This window comes from Podarcis raffonei, chromosome 6 (genome assembly GCF_027172205.1).
Source record: "Podarcis raffonei isolate rPodRaf1 chromosome 6, rPodRaf1.pri, whole genome shotgun sequence".
Classification (NCBI taxonomy): domain Eukaryota; kingdom Metazoa; phylum Chordata; class Lepidosauria; order Squamata; family Lacertidae; genus Podarcis; species Podarcis raffonei.
Genome location: NC_070607.1, coordinates 47,860,956 through 47,875,087, shown reverse-complemented (window position 1 = coordinate 47,875,087; position 14,132 = coordinate 47,860,956). Strand labels below are relative to the sequence as shown.

The window sequence follows — 14,132 nt, the reverse complement described above, 5'->3', positions numbered from 1 at the left end:
TTTGTAAATCCCAAGAGTGCCAACTGTTTCTTGCCTGTTGAATACATGACCTCAATTTTGTGTTCTCGTTTGCAGCTCGCACCGAGCGATATCAGCATTTAGATTCTGAGGAAGAGGATGACACGAATGACGATGATCATGTGGAACTTAGGCAGTTTTCCTCATGTTCACCAAGGTTTAGCAAGGTATATATTTTTAATAAATAGATGGGATTTGAACTCTGTTGTGGTCAAAATAGTACGAACAGCTGTATGATCTCTATAACTTACAAGGAAGCTAGGCTGTTTAGGAGGTACAGTGGTACCTTGGTTCTCAAACTTAATCTGTTCCAGAAATCCGTTCTAAAATCAAAGCGTTTCTAAACCAAGGTGCACTTTCCCATATAAAGTAATGCAAAATGGATTAATCTGTTCCAGTCTTTTAAAAACAACCCCTAAAACAGCAATTTAACATGAATTTTACTATCTAATGAAACCATTGATCCATAAAATGAAAGCAATAAACAATGTACTGTAGTCACACAATCAATCAATCAGTAGCTGAACTGGGTTCCACACAGTCACAAAAACAAAAACAAAAGAGCCGTAAAAACAAAAACTCAAAATAAATAGCAAAAACAGATAGAAAGAGTAACACTCAAAATGGAATCGTGGCGCTCAAAACGGAGTACATTCGGCTTCTGAAAAAAGTTCACAAACTGGAACACTTACTTCCGGGTTTGCAGTTCTAGCTTCCAAGTTGTTTGAATACCAAGGTGTTTGAGAACCAAGGTACCACTGTAATTACTTACCTGTACAAGAGATGCCCATTTGTAAATGGACTCTGGGCCCAACAGAGTTCTGTGCTGTGATTGATGGGATTGAATTAACCAAAGAGCAACATACCTTCTCTGTCAACTTTTGTGGGGGTAGGAACTTGTTAGAGATGACACAAATAAGCAGGCCTGTTTTGGGAATTATTTCAGTAGAAGAATATAAAAGACGTTAGGAGGAAATTGAAAATTCGTAGCAGGGTTTTCAGAAAAGATGCTAGAACATGATGGTTGCTTAGTAATTAGCAATACTAATAGGCATGAGCAGAATGCCTGTGCCTTATGTCCTGCTCAAGGAGCTCTCTAGAAAAATCCAAATGGATTTTGAAATTTGACTTTTGAACCAGAATACTCAGTGATGAGGCACAAAATGAGGCACAGATGCAGTATTTGGGGGGACACGGTGCAAAACTGAGCTGATGTAGCCATGCCTGTGTCTTGAGCTCTGAAAAATAATACAGCATTCATCTTGTGGGTGGCATGAAAGGCTCATTATAGTTTGAAAATGTTGTCTGACAATTCATCCAGATAATTTATTAATAGCTATCCTGTTGATGTTGTGAATTTTTAATAATGTTGTTTTCATCAGTCTCATATGCAAATCAGGTTCTCAGTTGAGTTCAGTCTTATAAACACAGATTTCTCTCTCTCTCTCCTGTTAACTGTTCAATGATTTAAAATGTCATTGTAAAGCAGTTGTTGAGGCATGATTGACTAAGCAAATTAGTCAGTAGGGTGTAGGATTTCTTTTTTAAAAAATCTCTCTTGGTTAAGCTTGTACTACAGAATTTCTAGAAATAGATTTTCTCTGGGGTTGGAAATCTTAACACCCTCACCATTAATTAAACTTGTGAAGCTTTGTTTTCCAAAACCTCTGTTGCAAGCATAGAACTTAAAAGCACTTTACAGAAATAACAGCAATTTGTGGGCACCTACATCTTTTTGTTGGCTTCAACAGATAATTAAAGGACATTGCCAATTCCATCTTTTCAGTTTAAAAATTGGAATTCTGAAATATCCTGCGATTTAAAGAGTCTATCAGTGACCGTTGTCATTCTGATATACAATTTGATTGTACCTATAGGTGTACAGCAGTATGGAACGCCTTTCCATCCATGAAGAGAGGAAAACGCCGCCACCTACCAAGCGTAGCCTGAGTGAGGAAAAAGATGACAGACTAGAAAGCCTTGGCCTGAAGTGTCGAGACCGCAGCTGGGTGATTGGGTCTCCTGAAATGTGAGCGTAACAAATGCTAGGTGTCCTTTACTTTTTCTCCCTGCCTCTGGATTAAAATAATGTTTGTGGGGGCAAAGAAGCAGTGTATGAACAGATAAACTTCATAATATGCTAATATTCCATGAAGCGTTGCCAGACTTTTATCACAACAAATATAATGCAACGAATTTTACTATTAAGCAAAAAAGTATTTTGTGAGGGGTCTTAATCAACACAGTCCTCCCCAGATGTTGTGAGCCACAGCTCGTCTTTTCTCTGACAGTTGACTGTGGTGGCTCAGGCTAATGGAAATTGTACTCCATAGCATCTGAATGACAGACACCATGTTGGCTACCTTTTGTCTGAAAGGGATGCTCACTTGAACATCCAAATAAATAACAGTGTAGAGGTTTTTACAGTCATGTATTTAAAGAAACGTATTGGTACTTTTGATTATGCTGAATACCAATGTTATCCCTTCTAATACATGTCTAAATATTGGACTTGGTAGCTTAATATTTCAAGCTGCAATTCTGTATATTCTGCTTAAATCTCAGTGATAGTGGAAAGCAATATGCAGTTTCAGTAAAGATTGTTTTTAAACTGTTCTCCAAAAAACTGTTCTATCAAAATAAAATGCCTTCACTCAACTACCAAAATGCTTAATTTGGCTGAAAGGAATGATTTCTTTAAAAGTAAGAGTGGGGAGGAAATCATATATTGTGGCCATTAATCATGCCTTCCCCTTTTTTGATACTAAATGGAAAAACAGTAGTTTATGACTTGTACTCAATGCAAATAATTGCTTCACTTGGATCTTTCATTGGTAGTGCTGTGTAGCATAGTGTCAAAGAGTATGAGGAATTAGCTGGTATGTTCCTGCTTCAAAATGTGACTTTTAGGCAAGTGAAACCATCTCCTAGCTTTACCGAGATAATGGAATATAGAGTACAACCCTCAAAACGTGCTATATCAATTCTGCTGCGATTGGTGTATAAAATTTCAGTATAAAAGGTTTTAGATTTCTGAAAGCTTTATTTCTAAATATAAAATCCACTTATACTTTGGTTTTGGTGTACTGAAAAATAGAAAGAAATGCAACCACAGCTACCTATATTGATAGGGAGTGTGGGCTGTATGAGATTAAAAGTTTTGATAAATTGCTCAACATATTTGTGAAATTTGTGGCTTCAATAGTGGCTTTTTAGTCTTTTCAAATCATCTAATTTCAGTTCTGTCTTGACTGAAATACCATCACTTTGATTAACAAATCATAGCACCAAATTATCTTGCCTTTTTTATAAGCATGTCAAAGTTTGCTCCAACTAGATCACTCATTCTTGATTTTTGCTTTATTATGCTTGTATATCATTAACAGTAGCTGCATCTTGAAATCACCAACTTCCTGAGAAATAAATTATCTGGGGTTTGTTCTGTTCTCTTCCCCCCAGACTGCGTAAACATCTCTCAGTGTCTGAATCCTCTCACACAGAGAGTGACTCCAGTCCACCTCTGACTGTCCGCCGGCGATGCTCTGGGCTTCTAGACATGCCCCGCTTTGCCATTTCAGCTGAGGAAGAAGGTAAAAAGAAACAGCTGGATGGGACGCAGCCAAGGGAAAGCCACCCTCTTCCAATTCCAGAACAACCTGTGGAGCGAGAACTACAACTGGATGATGAGGATGGGTTAAAAACACCCTCTTCAACTGTCAGTAATTTGAGCAGCTCAACACTGACAGGTATGTGCCTTTCAAGATGGAAGCATTGTCTCTGCTAGGTGCACTAAGCTTATTGTTATCTGGGCAGGTCATTCTAAACATCTCCCTACACAATGTGGGGTAGAAAGATTTTGCCTCCTGGATGCTTCTGTGCTGTTAGGCATCTATGCATAGGTGTCATATTGAACAGGGAGTATGTGCATAAATGTCACATAGATCTGAACAGTGTGGGTGATACCACACACACAGTCTGGAGATCAACAATGCAATTTGGCACTACATGCACTGGATTTTACATTAATAAACCATATTCAGATGTTAACCCACACATAGATGTCCAGTGATCTCTCTGAGGTGATATAGATAGACCTGGGTGGCAGGGAGTTGCAGTCTTGCTAACCTGTCGCAGGTAAGGAGATTGTTTCTCAAGAAGCTTGTTACTCAAGTTTGCACAGTTCCACAGGGCCAACAGCTGGCTTCACTTTGGAACCGTAAAAAAGCTGGACTGCTTTTTTGTCGGGTCCACGTTAAAATATTAAAAGCTATCTCATAATGCCTTCTATAATACAGAGCATCTTGTTTAGAAGTAGCAAACAAACAGGTTGTGGTCTTTGTTCCCAACTTTTGTTGATAGACTAACTGGTCTTCTTTTTTCATCATGTTGTTTGGATCTTTAATACCACCCCTCCCCCCAAAAAATCTCAAAAAAATATGCTACTTCCAACACAGTAGCAGAGTTAGCTTTATTCAGGGTGTTTGGGGTGAAGTTTCTTTGGCTTAATTATGTGTTTTTGTAGCAGAAGGAAAACATGGTAATTTTGTTGAGATTATAACACCCCTAGTTAAATGCATCTATAAATAAGGCTTCAGGGCTTGGGTTTGCTTCTGAGGAAAGTTCACTGTCGGGCTGTGTGTAAACATGACTTTGATTTCATATACGTGCCTGCAGGGGAACAGACTGTTAGAAATTCCCTATGGTTCTAATCTATTTTAATTGATACTGTAGCTGGAAGCACTACAGACTTCTCTGATCAGCGCACTCGCAGTAATAGCAACGAGGGCCCAGAGTTTACTACTCCTAAAGCCACAAGTGACTTGGCAGTGCGGCGAGCCCGACATAGGCTACTCTCTGGGGAGTCTGGGGAAAAACGGACCACACGTCCTGTTAATAAAGTGATTAAGTCAGCATCGGCCACAGCCCTCTCTCTCCTAATTCCTTCAGGTAAGATACGGAAAGAGTATTATTTGGGTGACTTGCTTAAAACCAGAGGACTTTTAAGCGCTTGAAGTAATACCTTTATATATTTCAAGTTGGGCCAAGATTCATTTAAAGTCATGTTGTTCTGGCGGTGAAGATGCAACGATTTGCCATTTATAACACAATTATATATCAAGGACAGCAATTTATTTGTCAGCTTTTTAACTACATCTACCATAAGCTATTTTATTATAGTTTCTTAAAATGCAGCTTCTTTTGTTTGTGGAGGTTTATGGAGCAGCATGTTAAAATTGCAAGCATGAGAAAAATGTAGGTGTCTTGTAGCTGTGCAGGCATCTACCGACATTACTGCATTTCAAGAATTTCATGAACAGCTGAGATGGTGCAAAAAAAATAAAATGCTGCAATGGATCAAGTTGCTAAGTTCATTTGAACCATAGAAATAGAAATCTAACCTCAATGTGGCAGCAATATGGCCCTAGGCAGCTATTTGCATATAACCCTCTCCTGACGGCTCATTCTTAAGGAACTGTGCACTGCTCCCGGCATGTCATTAGCTCTACCATTCATTGAAAGAACAAGCTGTTGGTGAATTCACTACTTAAGTCAACAGAATGAGTTTCAAATGGGTAAAATTCGCTGTGCGGGGTTGCCCTTTTTTCTCATTGCCTGCCATAGACAGTATTGGTTCATATCTGTGGTCAAGTTCAGCATTTTATGTCCAGAAGTGAGTCAATGTGGGCCAATGTTTCCCATTTACTTAACCATTACCACCTGCTGTTTGCTCCCATTGTCTGGTATACTAGACAGTGTGGTTAAACAGTGAATAGGGAATATGGCAATTCAGTTCACAGCCAGTGGCTGTGGATGAATATCCTTTATGAAGTTGCTTAATCCCACATCATCCTATGGTATTAAATGCCATATTTATGGGCAGTGTGCAAAAGTGCTTCTTTTTAATGTCCTGACTCTTGATTCAAGTGGCCATCAGTTTCATTTCATGTTCCTAGGGTCTGTCTGTTTATATGAAACATTTCTCTATACCATTAATATTTTTCTAAACTTCCGTCATGCCTTCTGTAATTTTTCCAAACTAAACAGCCAAAACACTTCAGGCTTTCTTCATGAGGAAGGTGCTCCAACCTCTTGATCATGTTAAGCCTGTCAAATCACTCCTTTTCAGACAGGTGATTTTATAGAAGAAGAAAAACCCATAGCTTCAGATCTGAAATCAGAATATTTTTTAGGACATGCTTACAGGTCAGTTACAGAATAAGAGTATAACTTGGCTAGGTTAGCGGTGACAAATAATGCACAATCCTGATATTCCGTTTCTCTGATGTTGATTTGTTAAAACATATTTTCAATGGCCAAGAAAAGAGGGATCAAGTGTCACTAGGCTTTTTCAAATGCAAGTGCTATAATTCTACAAGTGTTACAAATCAAGATATTTGGTTCCGCTTTCATAATTTAATGCACATTGTATTTTCTTATGAAAACCAGGCTTTCTAATTTGCAGTCCTTCTTTATTTTCATGTAGAGCACCATACGTGTTCTCCATTGGCCAGTCCAATGTCACCTCATTCTCTCTCCTCCAATCCATCTTCAAGAGACTCATCTCCAAGTCGGGACTTTTCTCCAGCTGTCATGAATCCCAAACCACCAATCATCATCCACCGAGCTGGGAAGAAATACGGCTTCACACTTCGTGCTATTAGAGTCTACATGGGGAACAGTGATGTCTACACAGTGCAACACATGGTCTGGGTACGTTCCTCTCAGTCATGATATGACTCGCTTATAGCCTAATTTGGAAAGAACCTTTAATTAACTGGGCCCAATAAAATCCCTTGTTTTTCCTTGGCTCTTCTCAGAATCAACGCAGAAATGGTGTCTCTCTTCTACAGAAATATATGGATGGGGGGTGGGAAGCTCCCTATCAGAGTTGTAACCCCTGGGTTAATTACATTTAATTCCTTCTGAGCTGTGTTGACAATGATGGTCTGCTTCGGATCATCTCCTTCCCTTAGGATTTTTCACACATCTGCCTGGAGTTGATTACATGTCTTAAAGCATCACTGTCTTCCCACTGAATTGACTAGGGACTTGGAATTCAGTTCAGCTGTGAATTATACAAGGGGCTTGCTGTGTGTGCTTGCTGTTTCTCCTTCACCCGTATTCTCAGACAGCCTGTCTTGTATACGTGTTCTCTTTTTGAAGTTTATATGCGATTATTTGCCAGAGCCATTCCCCACAAAGAATGTTTCTCAGTTTTAATTGCATGATGCTCACAGGTTAAAAAGAAAAAAAGAAATGGGAGGGGAAAGAGTGCCCCAATTTCCCTATAGACATCACTTAAGGTTTCCTCATCAAAATGGTGATTATTGTTTGAATCTAATTATCAGTGATACAATAATAATATGGAATAGAATAATTGCTTTTGTAAATCTGCTTCTGATCCTTATTCTGCTTGACCTTGACAAGGACTGCATTATGTAGAAGACTTAGCTGTCATAAGGCACAGGATCACATGCCACAAATTGAACACGTCACCATTTGGGTTGTTTGTTTTCATGGTTGCAATTGATTGTTTACCCATCTTGACTCATAAATATTCATAACTATTTGTATTGGGAGAGAAATTATTATTAATAACTTAGAGATGAGTAGCAGAACCACACCACATGCCATGCAGCTATAAGGCCCCAGGTGCAGTCCCTGACATCTCCAGTTAGGTAGATAAGCTGAGAAAGACCTCTGCCTGAGACCCCAGAGAACCTACACTAGATAGACGAGTGGGCTAGATGAGCCAGCGGTCTGACTTGGTATGAGGCAGTTCATTTATATCTTCACAAAGGTCCAAATGAAAAACTTGGTAGTGAGCATAGCATCGCCTTATAGCATATAGTGCATAGAAATTCTGAGACTGGTTTGTATGTAGAGTTGAGGGCAGATAACATGAACAGATGATTTGTTGAAATTGATGTATTGTCTCTATATTGTCAGCATGTAGAAGAAGGTGGCCCTGCAAGTGAGGCTGGTCTGAGAGAAGGGGACTTGATAACCCATGTGAATGGAGAGCCTGTACATGGACTGGTTCATACTGAAGTGGTGGAGTTGGTCTTGAAGGTAAAGATGGAGTATACACACGTCCTGTGCGACAAGTGCAATGTGCATAAACATAAATACTTAATAAAAAAAGGGATGCTTAGCCGAATGAGGTTCTCCTGGAGTATCCCTTTGTGTCATATTGGTGTCTGACCATTTATTTCCCCAGACTTTGCTTTATCTTGCTGATGATTTTAATCTATGTTGCTTTTGTATGTTGCTCTTCGTATGCTGTTCATTAGTTTTAATTATTTTATTTGTATTTTGATTACTATATTGTACACTGTCCTGAAGATTGGTTTTGAGAGGCAGGGTAAAAGTTTCAAGGAGTCTTGCGTTGTTAAGGCTTCTGCAATACAGAGCCTAGCATATTGTACTAGAAAAATAGAGGCAGATGAACCAAAACCATTAATAGCAGCATTACTAAAACATGAATCCTTTTTCACCATAAGGAACATGCTATTTGAATTATTCTTCTAATTTTTAAGCTGCAAAACACTATTTTCTCTTATTGCTCTCATTGTAGATAAAAACTATTTTTTTAAGCATTTTGCTCTGATTTGTCTTAAGGCTTTTCCACATGGTAAATGTGAAATGATTTCTTTGATTTGGAAGGTCCAAATGCTTCTCTTCAGGGTAGTGCTTCTGATTCATTTTCCTAACACTCAGACTGTAATATATTGTTGCTGGCGAAAAGTTTTATCTAGCTAGCATTTGGAGTGCTTTCTGGAATACAATTTCACAAGTAGATTAGTGCCTGTGACACCACAGTTGCACCAAAGTTGCAAGCCTTCCTGTGCTATGGAGCAGCAGTGGAGTTCAGTTGACAAAGAAGGAACTTGCATGAGAAATGCAAGGAGCAAATGCACTTTGAACCTGTTGCCTGAATGGGGAGTAATTTGAATAAATATTTCTTTAGAGCAGGGATGGGGAACTGTGACCCTCCTGTTGTTGTAGGACTCTTAACCTCCCAGCCACCATGGTCAATAGTGAAAGATGATAGGAATTGGTCCAATAACATATGGCAGTCCACAGGTAATCCACCCATGCTTTAGAAGAGGAAGGAATACCAAAGAGAAAACCAAGTAGAAGTGCTGGAGTTGGGAAATGCTGCTTGAAATAATTTCTAGCATGAAGCTGCTGGACATGTTGTAATTTATTTGATTGTCTTCTGGTTACCTTAACAAATTTATGTTGCATAATGGGAATCACAGTGTTGAAACTATTTGGGGCTGTCCTTCAACTAGAAAAAATGTTGCTTAATTAGTTGAAAAACCTGTGACTCAAGAAGACCTAGCAGCATTTTCTAAAGACAAAATGAATAAATACATATTGGAGAAGAAACAGAATTACAGAGGCTAATTTATGCCACACAGTGGTAGACTGGCATTTCCCCTAGCATTAGCATCCAGCCCAACCAAAATACTCATGAGAGATAAAGAGATAAGTAAAATGTGTGTGTGTGTTTTCTTGTTGGCAGAGTGGAAATAAAGTGTCCATATCTACTACACCTTTTGAGAACACATCAATTAAAGTGGGGCCAGCTCGGAAGGCCAGCTATAAATCAAAGATGGCAAGGAGGAACAAGAAAAGCAAAACAAAAGATGGACAGGAAAGGTTAGTGATGCTTTCTCTTAGGAAATGAAATTATGCTCTGATAGCAGTTGCCAAGGAAAATTGCAGAAATATCTTCTGCCAGTGAATGTTCTATATCACAAGAATTACACAGTGAGAAACGATTTTAGTAAGCTATGGGTTGCACCCAGAGTTCCGTAAGTGAAGTTCCTGTTTATGAACAGGGTGGTCTCAGAATTGCCTCCATCTGCACCTTCTAAAAATCTACTCTGGATTCCTGTAGGGTCCTCTGCATGGGAATAGCACAGGGTAGGGTTGCAGGGAGAAAGGGAAACCGGCAAAATTTGCCCACCCCCCTGCACCTTGTCTACAGAAGTCTCTGTTGGATCCAAGTTTTTGCTGGGAAAAGATGCATATCAAAGATGCTGATCCTATTTGTTTTTACAAATAATGATAGTATTCGCTTTCACTTTCTCAGTAAGAAGAAGAGCTCTCTGTTCAGGAAGATTACCAAGCAGGCTTCTCTGCTTCACACCAGCAGGAGTTTGTCTTCTCTCAACCGTTCTCTGTCATCTGGAGAGAGTGTTCCTGGTTCACCTACTCACAACCTCTCCCCTCGTTCACCAACACAGAGTTACCGATCTACTCCTGAGTCTGCACATTCAGGTAAAAGGGGAAGCAGGGAGTAGAGAGTGGCAGACCTTAAGCAAATCTTTCGGACTTGGTAGCAAAAATGTAGAATTTTCTCAGCCTGAGGGGCACAAGGAGACATGTCTTACAAACTATCAGGGTTCCCAAAGTTAAGCATGAACCTCTTGGAAGAGGTGGAAGGGTTTGATTGCTGTAACGTGAATTCTCTCACTGTGTTGTGGCCAAGCACCAAAAATTGTAATGTGGTGTAGAAAATAGTGGGGGAAAGCAGCACAATCGAGACAGGGTGTAGCTGACTGATATTTTCTGTTGCAGTAGACCACAACTGCCTAAATTCAACTCCACCTTTGCCAGGTTGCAGTAGCCAACTTATTTCAAATGTGATGCACGTATTATAGCAGTTCCTAATGTTTCTCAATGTATTTCCATGCTTTTTTTAATATCCTACTTTTTTATGTTCACAGTTGGTGGAAACTCTTCTCAGAGCAGTTCACCTAGTTCGAGTGTTCCCAACTCCCCTGCTAGTTCGGGACATATCCGACCCAGCTCTTTGCATGGACTAGCACCAAAGCTTCAACGGCAATATCGATCTCCACGACGTAAATCTGCAGGGAACATTCCTCTCTCGCCACTAGCTCACACTCCCTCGCCAACCCCACAGTCTACGTCACCTCAGCGTTCCCCTTCTCCTTTGCCAGGGCATTCAGTTGGCAGTTCAGGCATCATGCAATCATTTCCTGTCAAGTTGCACTCCTCCCCACCTCTTGTCCGACAGATTTCAAGGCCCAAGAGTGCTGAGCCGCCAAGATCCCCTTTGCTGAAGAGAGTCCAGTCAGCTGAAAAACTTACCTCCTCTCTCTCTTCAGAAAAAAAGATGTCATCTTCGCGCAAGCATAGCTTGGACATCTCCCATTCAGAATTCAAAAAGGAGATGCTCCAGAGAGATCCTGGCCTCCAAAGTTGGCAGGAATCCATGAGTGAAACAACTGGAGGCAAAGTTGGACTTGCAGAAAAAGGGACCCTGCAGAAACCTTCTTCCAGAAAACTGGGACCTATTCGGCACGATAGGGTGGAGCGAAGGGAGTCTCTACAGAAGCAGGAGGCCATCACAGAAGTAGATTCTTCTGAAGATGAAACTGACGAAGGATCAGAAGATAGTCAAGATGGGAAGAAAAAGGACAGGCCAGCCTTCAGTAGAGACCACCAAGTTTCTGATCCTTTCTCTGAGGATATGAAGCGTTCTTCCAAGTTGGAAAGCAAAGACAGTATGGAGGATGATGCGTTTCTTCCTGAGGAACCAAAAACTGTCAGTTTGCAGAAAGGGGCAGATCAACACCAACCAAAGGATGTTGCAAGGACACCACTGGCCGGTATAGATGAGTCACAATCTGAAGTTTGTGCGAGAACTTCTCCTATTGAAAAATTTGGTGACTGTGAAGCAGTTAAGCTAACAGATTCTGAAACCCCATTAGAGTCAGGACAAGGCAATACTCTCAAACTTGCTAATCAGAAATGTGCCTGTTTCGAAGATGCTGAGGACCCTAAACAAACTCTGATTATCCAGGAAAGCATAGACTGCCCAGAGCAGGTGAAGTGCCTACCAGTGAGATATCTGCAGCTCGGTCAAGGTGACTGTTCAGGGCTGGCAAGTGGCAAAGATAACCTGAAGGAATTTGCTTCTACAGAAACTACTTATATGTTGTCTCATGATATTATGCCTTTGTTAGCACTTTCTTCTTCTACTTGCACAACTAGCACAAGCTCTCTTCCACTAATAAGCCAAATGGACTGCAAAGATGCACCTCAGAAACAGGAAGCCCAGTCTGTCAAGGAAAGCACCAGTATTCCGAACCTGACAAGCAGTGGCAAAACATCTTCACAAAGGTCTCCTGATGCCGAAGAATCACAAGGTTTGTCATCTGCAGCATTAGTTTCAAAACACAAAAGTCATACAAGTGATACAAACTTAAGTTGTACTATAGGAAGACCAAGTCTCACACTTGATGCAGCAGCTGAAAATGGAAAATCAGTTTGCCCAGCTCCTTTAGCAATAGGTGCAAAAGGCATGTCGGGCCCAGGAAATATTAACGTATCTGGCTCAAGAGAACTAGAAAGAACAAGAGAAGAGTTCCCCCCAAAGGAACTGTTTCATATGAAAGAGAGTATGCCAAAGGAAGAAATGCAGGAAACACTAAAGGAAGGCCCAGGCCCAGTAACAGCCAAACCTTTCAGCATAGGTAGTCTCATTAAAATATGTGGTTCCCATATTGGGTCCGAAAGCCTAGCAGAGTCTTTGGAGCCAGAGTGTTCAGTGGGAGCAAAAGAGAAGCCAGGGACTGGTAATTCTAAGGTACCTGAAATTTTGGAGGACAGGTGGCAGTTGCCTCCACCTGAAAAACAAGCAGATGGCACAGCAAGGCAGAGCACAGGGGTTTCATCTGGACCAGATTCTAGCCAGAATTCCAAAAAGGAAACTGCTCTGATGCCAGGAGAAATCGGAGAGGCTGGAGGTCAATCACAAACAAGAGATTTCCTGTTGTCAGATGGTGACGTCGTGAAGAAAACATAGCAACATATCTACATTCAGAAGCAAAGACAACATTAGTAGAACACAAATATAAAACACAAAACTTGTGCAACTTTTTTTTGTTGATTTGTGTTTTCACACTCTTGCCTTTTTCATTCTTGCAATTCTATTTTTGTACTCAGCGTTTGATGCCTCTTAGCAGGATATCTTTAAAGCAAGATTTAAAAAATGATTTCCAAACTCCCCCCCCCCCCAACATTTTTGGCCCTAAATTTGAAGCATTCTGTTAAATATCTATTTTCTTTCAAAATTCCAGGGAATTACATTTGCCAAATTAGACCGCTCACTTGGAAATGGCACATTTTGAGCACAAATTCCAAATTTCAGTCCTTGTTTCCAAAATTTTAGGTCACGTATTTTAAGTTGGCAAGGATTAAAATAAACACTTTTGATGGCAGACTGTTCTGAATCATTATGCCACCTCACATATTTTCTTACATATCATAGACGTCCAATTTATGTATATCTGTGAGGAAACCTTGTGTCAGCTTGTGCAATGGGGCAATACCCTCCTTTTAAAAAGAACCTTAAGCAAAACGTCAAAATAAAATATTTAGTTTATCTTTGATTTTTTTAAAAAAGGCTTTGATTTAAAAGAAGATTACTTCTTTTTCTCCCTTTTTAGAATTTTTAATCCTTTTTGCTCAAAGTAGTCAGTAACCTCAAAAGAGGCACATGGTGCTTCAGTTAGGCTAACTCAGGAGTAAGGGGCCTGTAGGCTTTCACTGTAATTGCTAACTACAACTCCCATCATCCCTGACTATTGGTCATGCTGGCTAGGGCTGATGGGAATTGCAGTCCAGTAACACCTGGAGGCCACAGGTTCCCCACCCCTGCTTTAGCAACCTAAGCTAATTTACTTTACTGACATGTTGCTGTGAGAGGCAAACATTTGGGACTGTCACATCCCCAGTCTTATGGAGCTATCTTGATTGTTGTGGACGAAAGTTAAAATCCAGTGAAGTGTTCTCATTTGACTTTGTGAGTGAGAGAAGTGATCTTCATTGATTCATCAGGAGGCAGCTAAGACCAAACTGTGTCTAAGTGAAATGGTCCCGTTAGCATTAGTGTCTCTTTCCCAAGTGTAAGTAGCTAATTCAGTAAATTGACCCTTCAGTCATATAGAAAGTTTATTATAATTCAACCTTCCCTTCCATTGTTTAATTCACCCACTATCTTTCTTAAATGTCTATATTTTCTAAGTAACCTTTTGAATGTTTTTGAAAGTTCAACATCAGTTGGTGCTTTT

The 14,132-nt window shown here is 40.2% G+C and overlaps 1 protein-coding gene across 5 annotated transcripts in view; it reads left to right on the top strand.

The window, feature by feature from the left end:
- MAST2 (microtubule associated serine/threonine kinase 2) overlaps positions 1-13,451 on the top strand; it is a 138,804-nt gene extending 125,353 nt beyond the window's left edge. For 4 of the 5 annotated variants that reach the window (XM_053392560.1, XM_053392561.1, XM_053392564.1 and 1 more), the window contains 9 exons: positions 76-185; positions 1,896-2,047; positions 3,478-3,764; positions 4,750-4,965; positions 6,503-6,729; positions 7,969-8,091; positions 9,551-9,687; positions 10,124-10,311; positions 10,761-13,451. In XM_053392560.1, coding sequence (XP_053248535.1) covers positions 76-185; positions 1,896-2,047; positions 3,478-3,764; positions 4,750-4,965; positions 6,503-6,729; positions 7,969-8,091; positions 9,551-9,687; positions 10,124-10,311; positions 10,761-12,865 — 3,545 coding nt within the window. In that variant the 3' untranslated portion in view covers positions 12,866-13,451. The remainder of the gene's footprint in view (positions 1-75; positions 186-1,895; positions 2,048-3,477; positions 3,765-4,749; positions 4,966-6,502; positions 6,730-7,968; positions 8,092-9,550; positions 9,688-10,123; positions 10,312-10,760) is intronic. The other variant, XM_053392562.1, reaches the window with a different exon arrangement.
- The last annotated feature ends 681 nt before the right edge of the window (positions 13,452-14,132 follow it).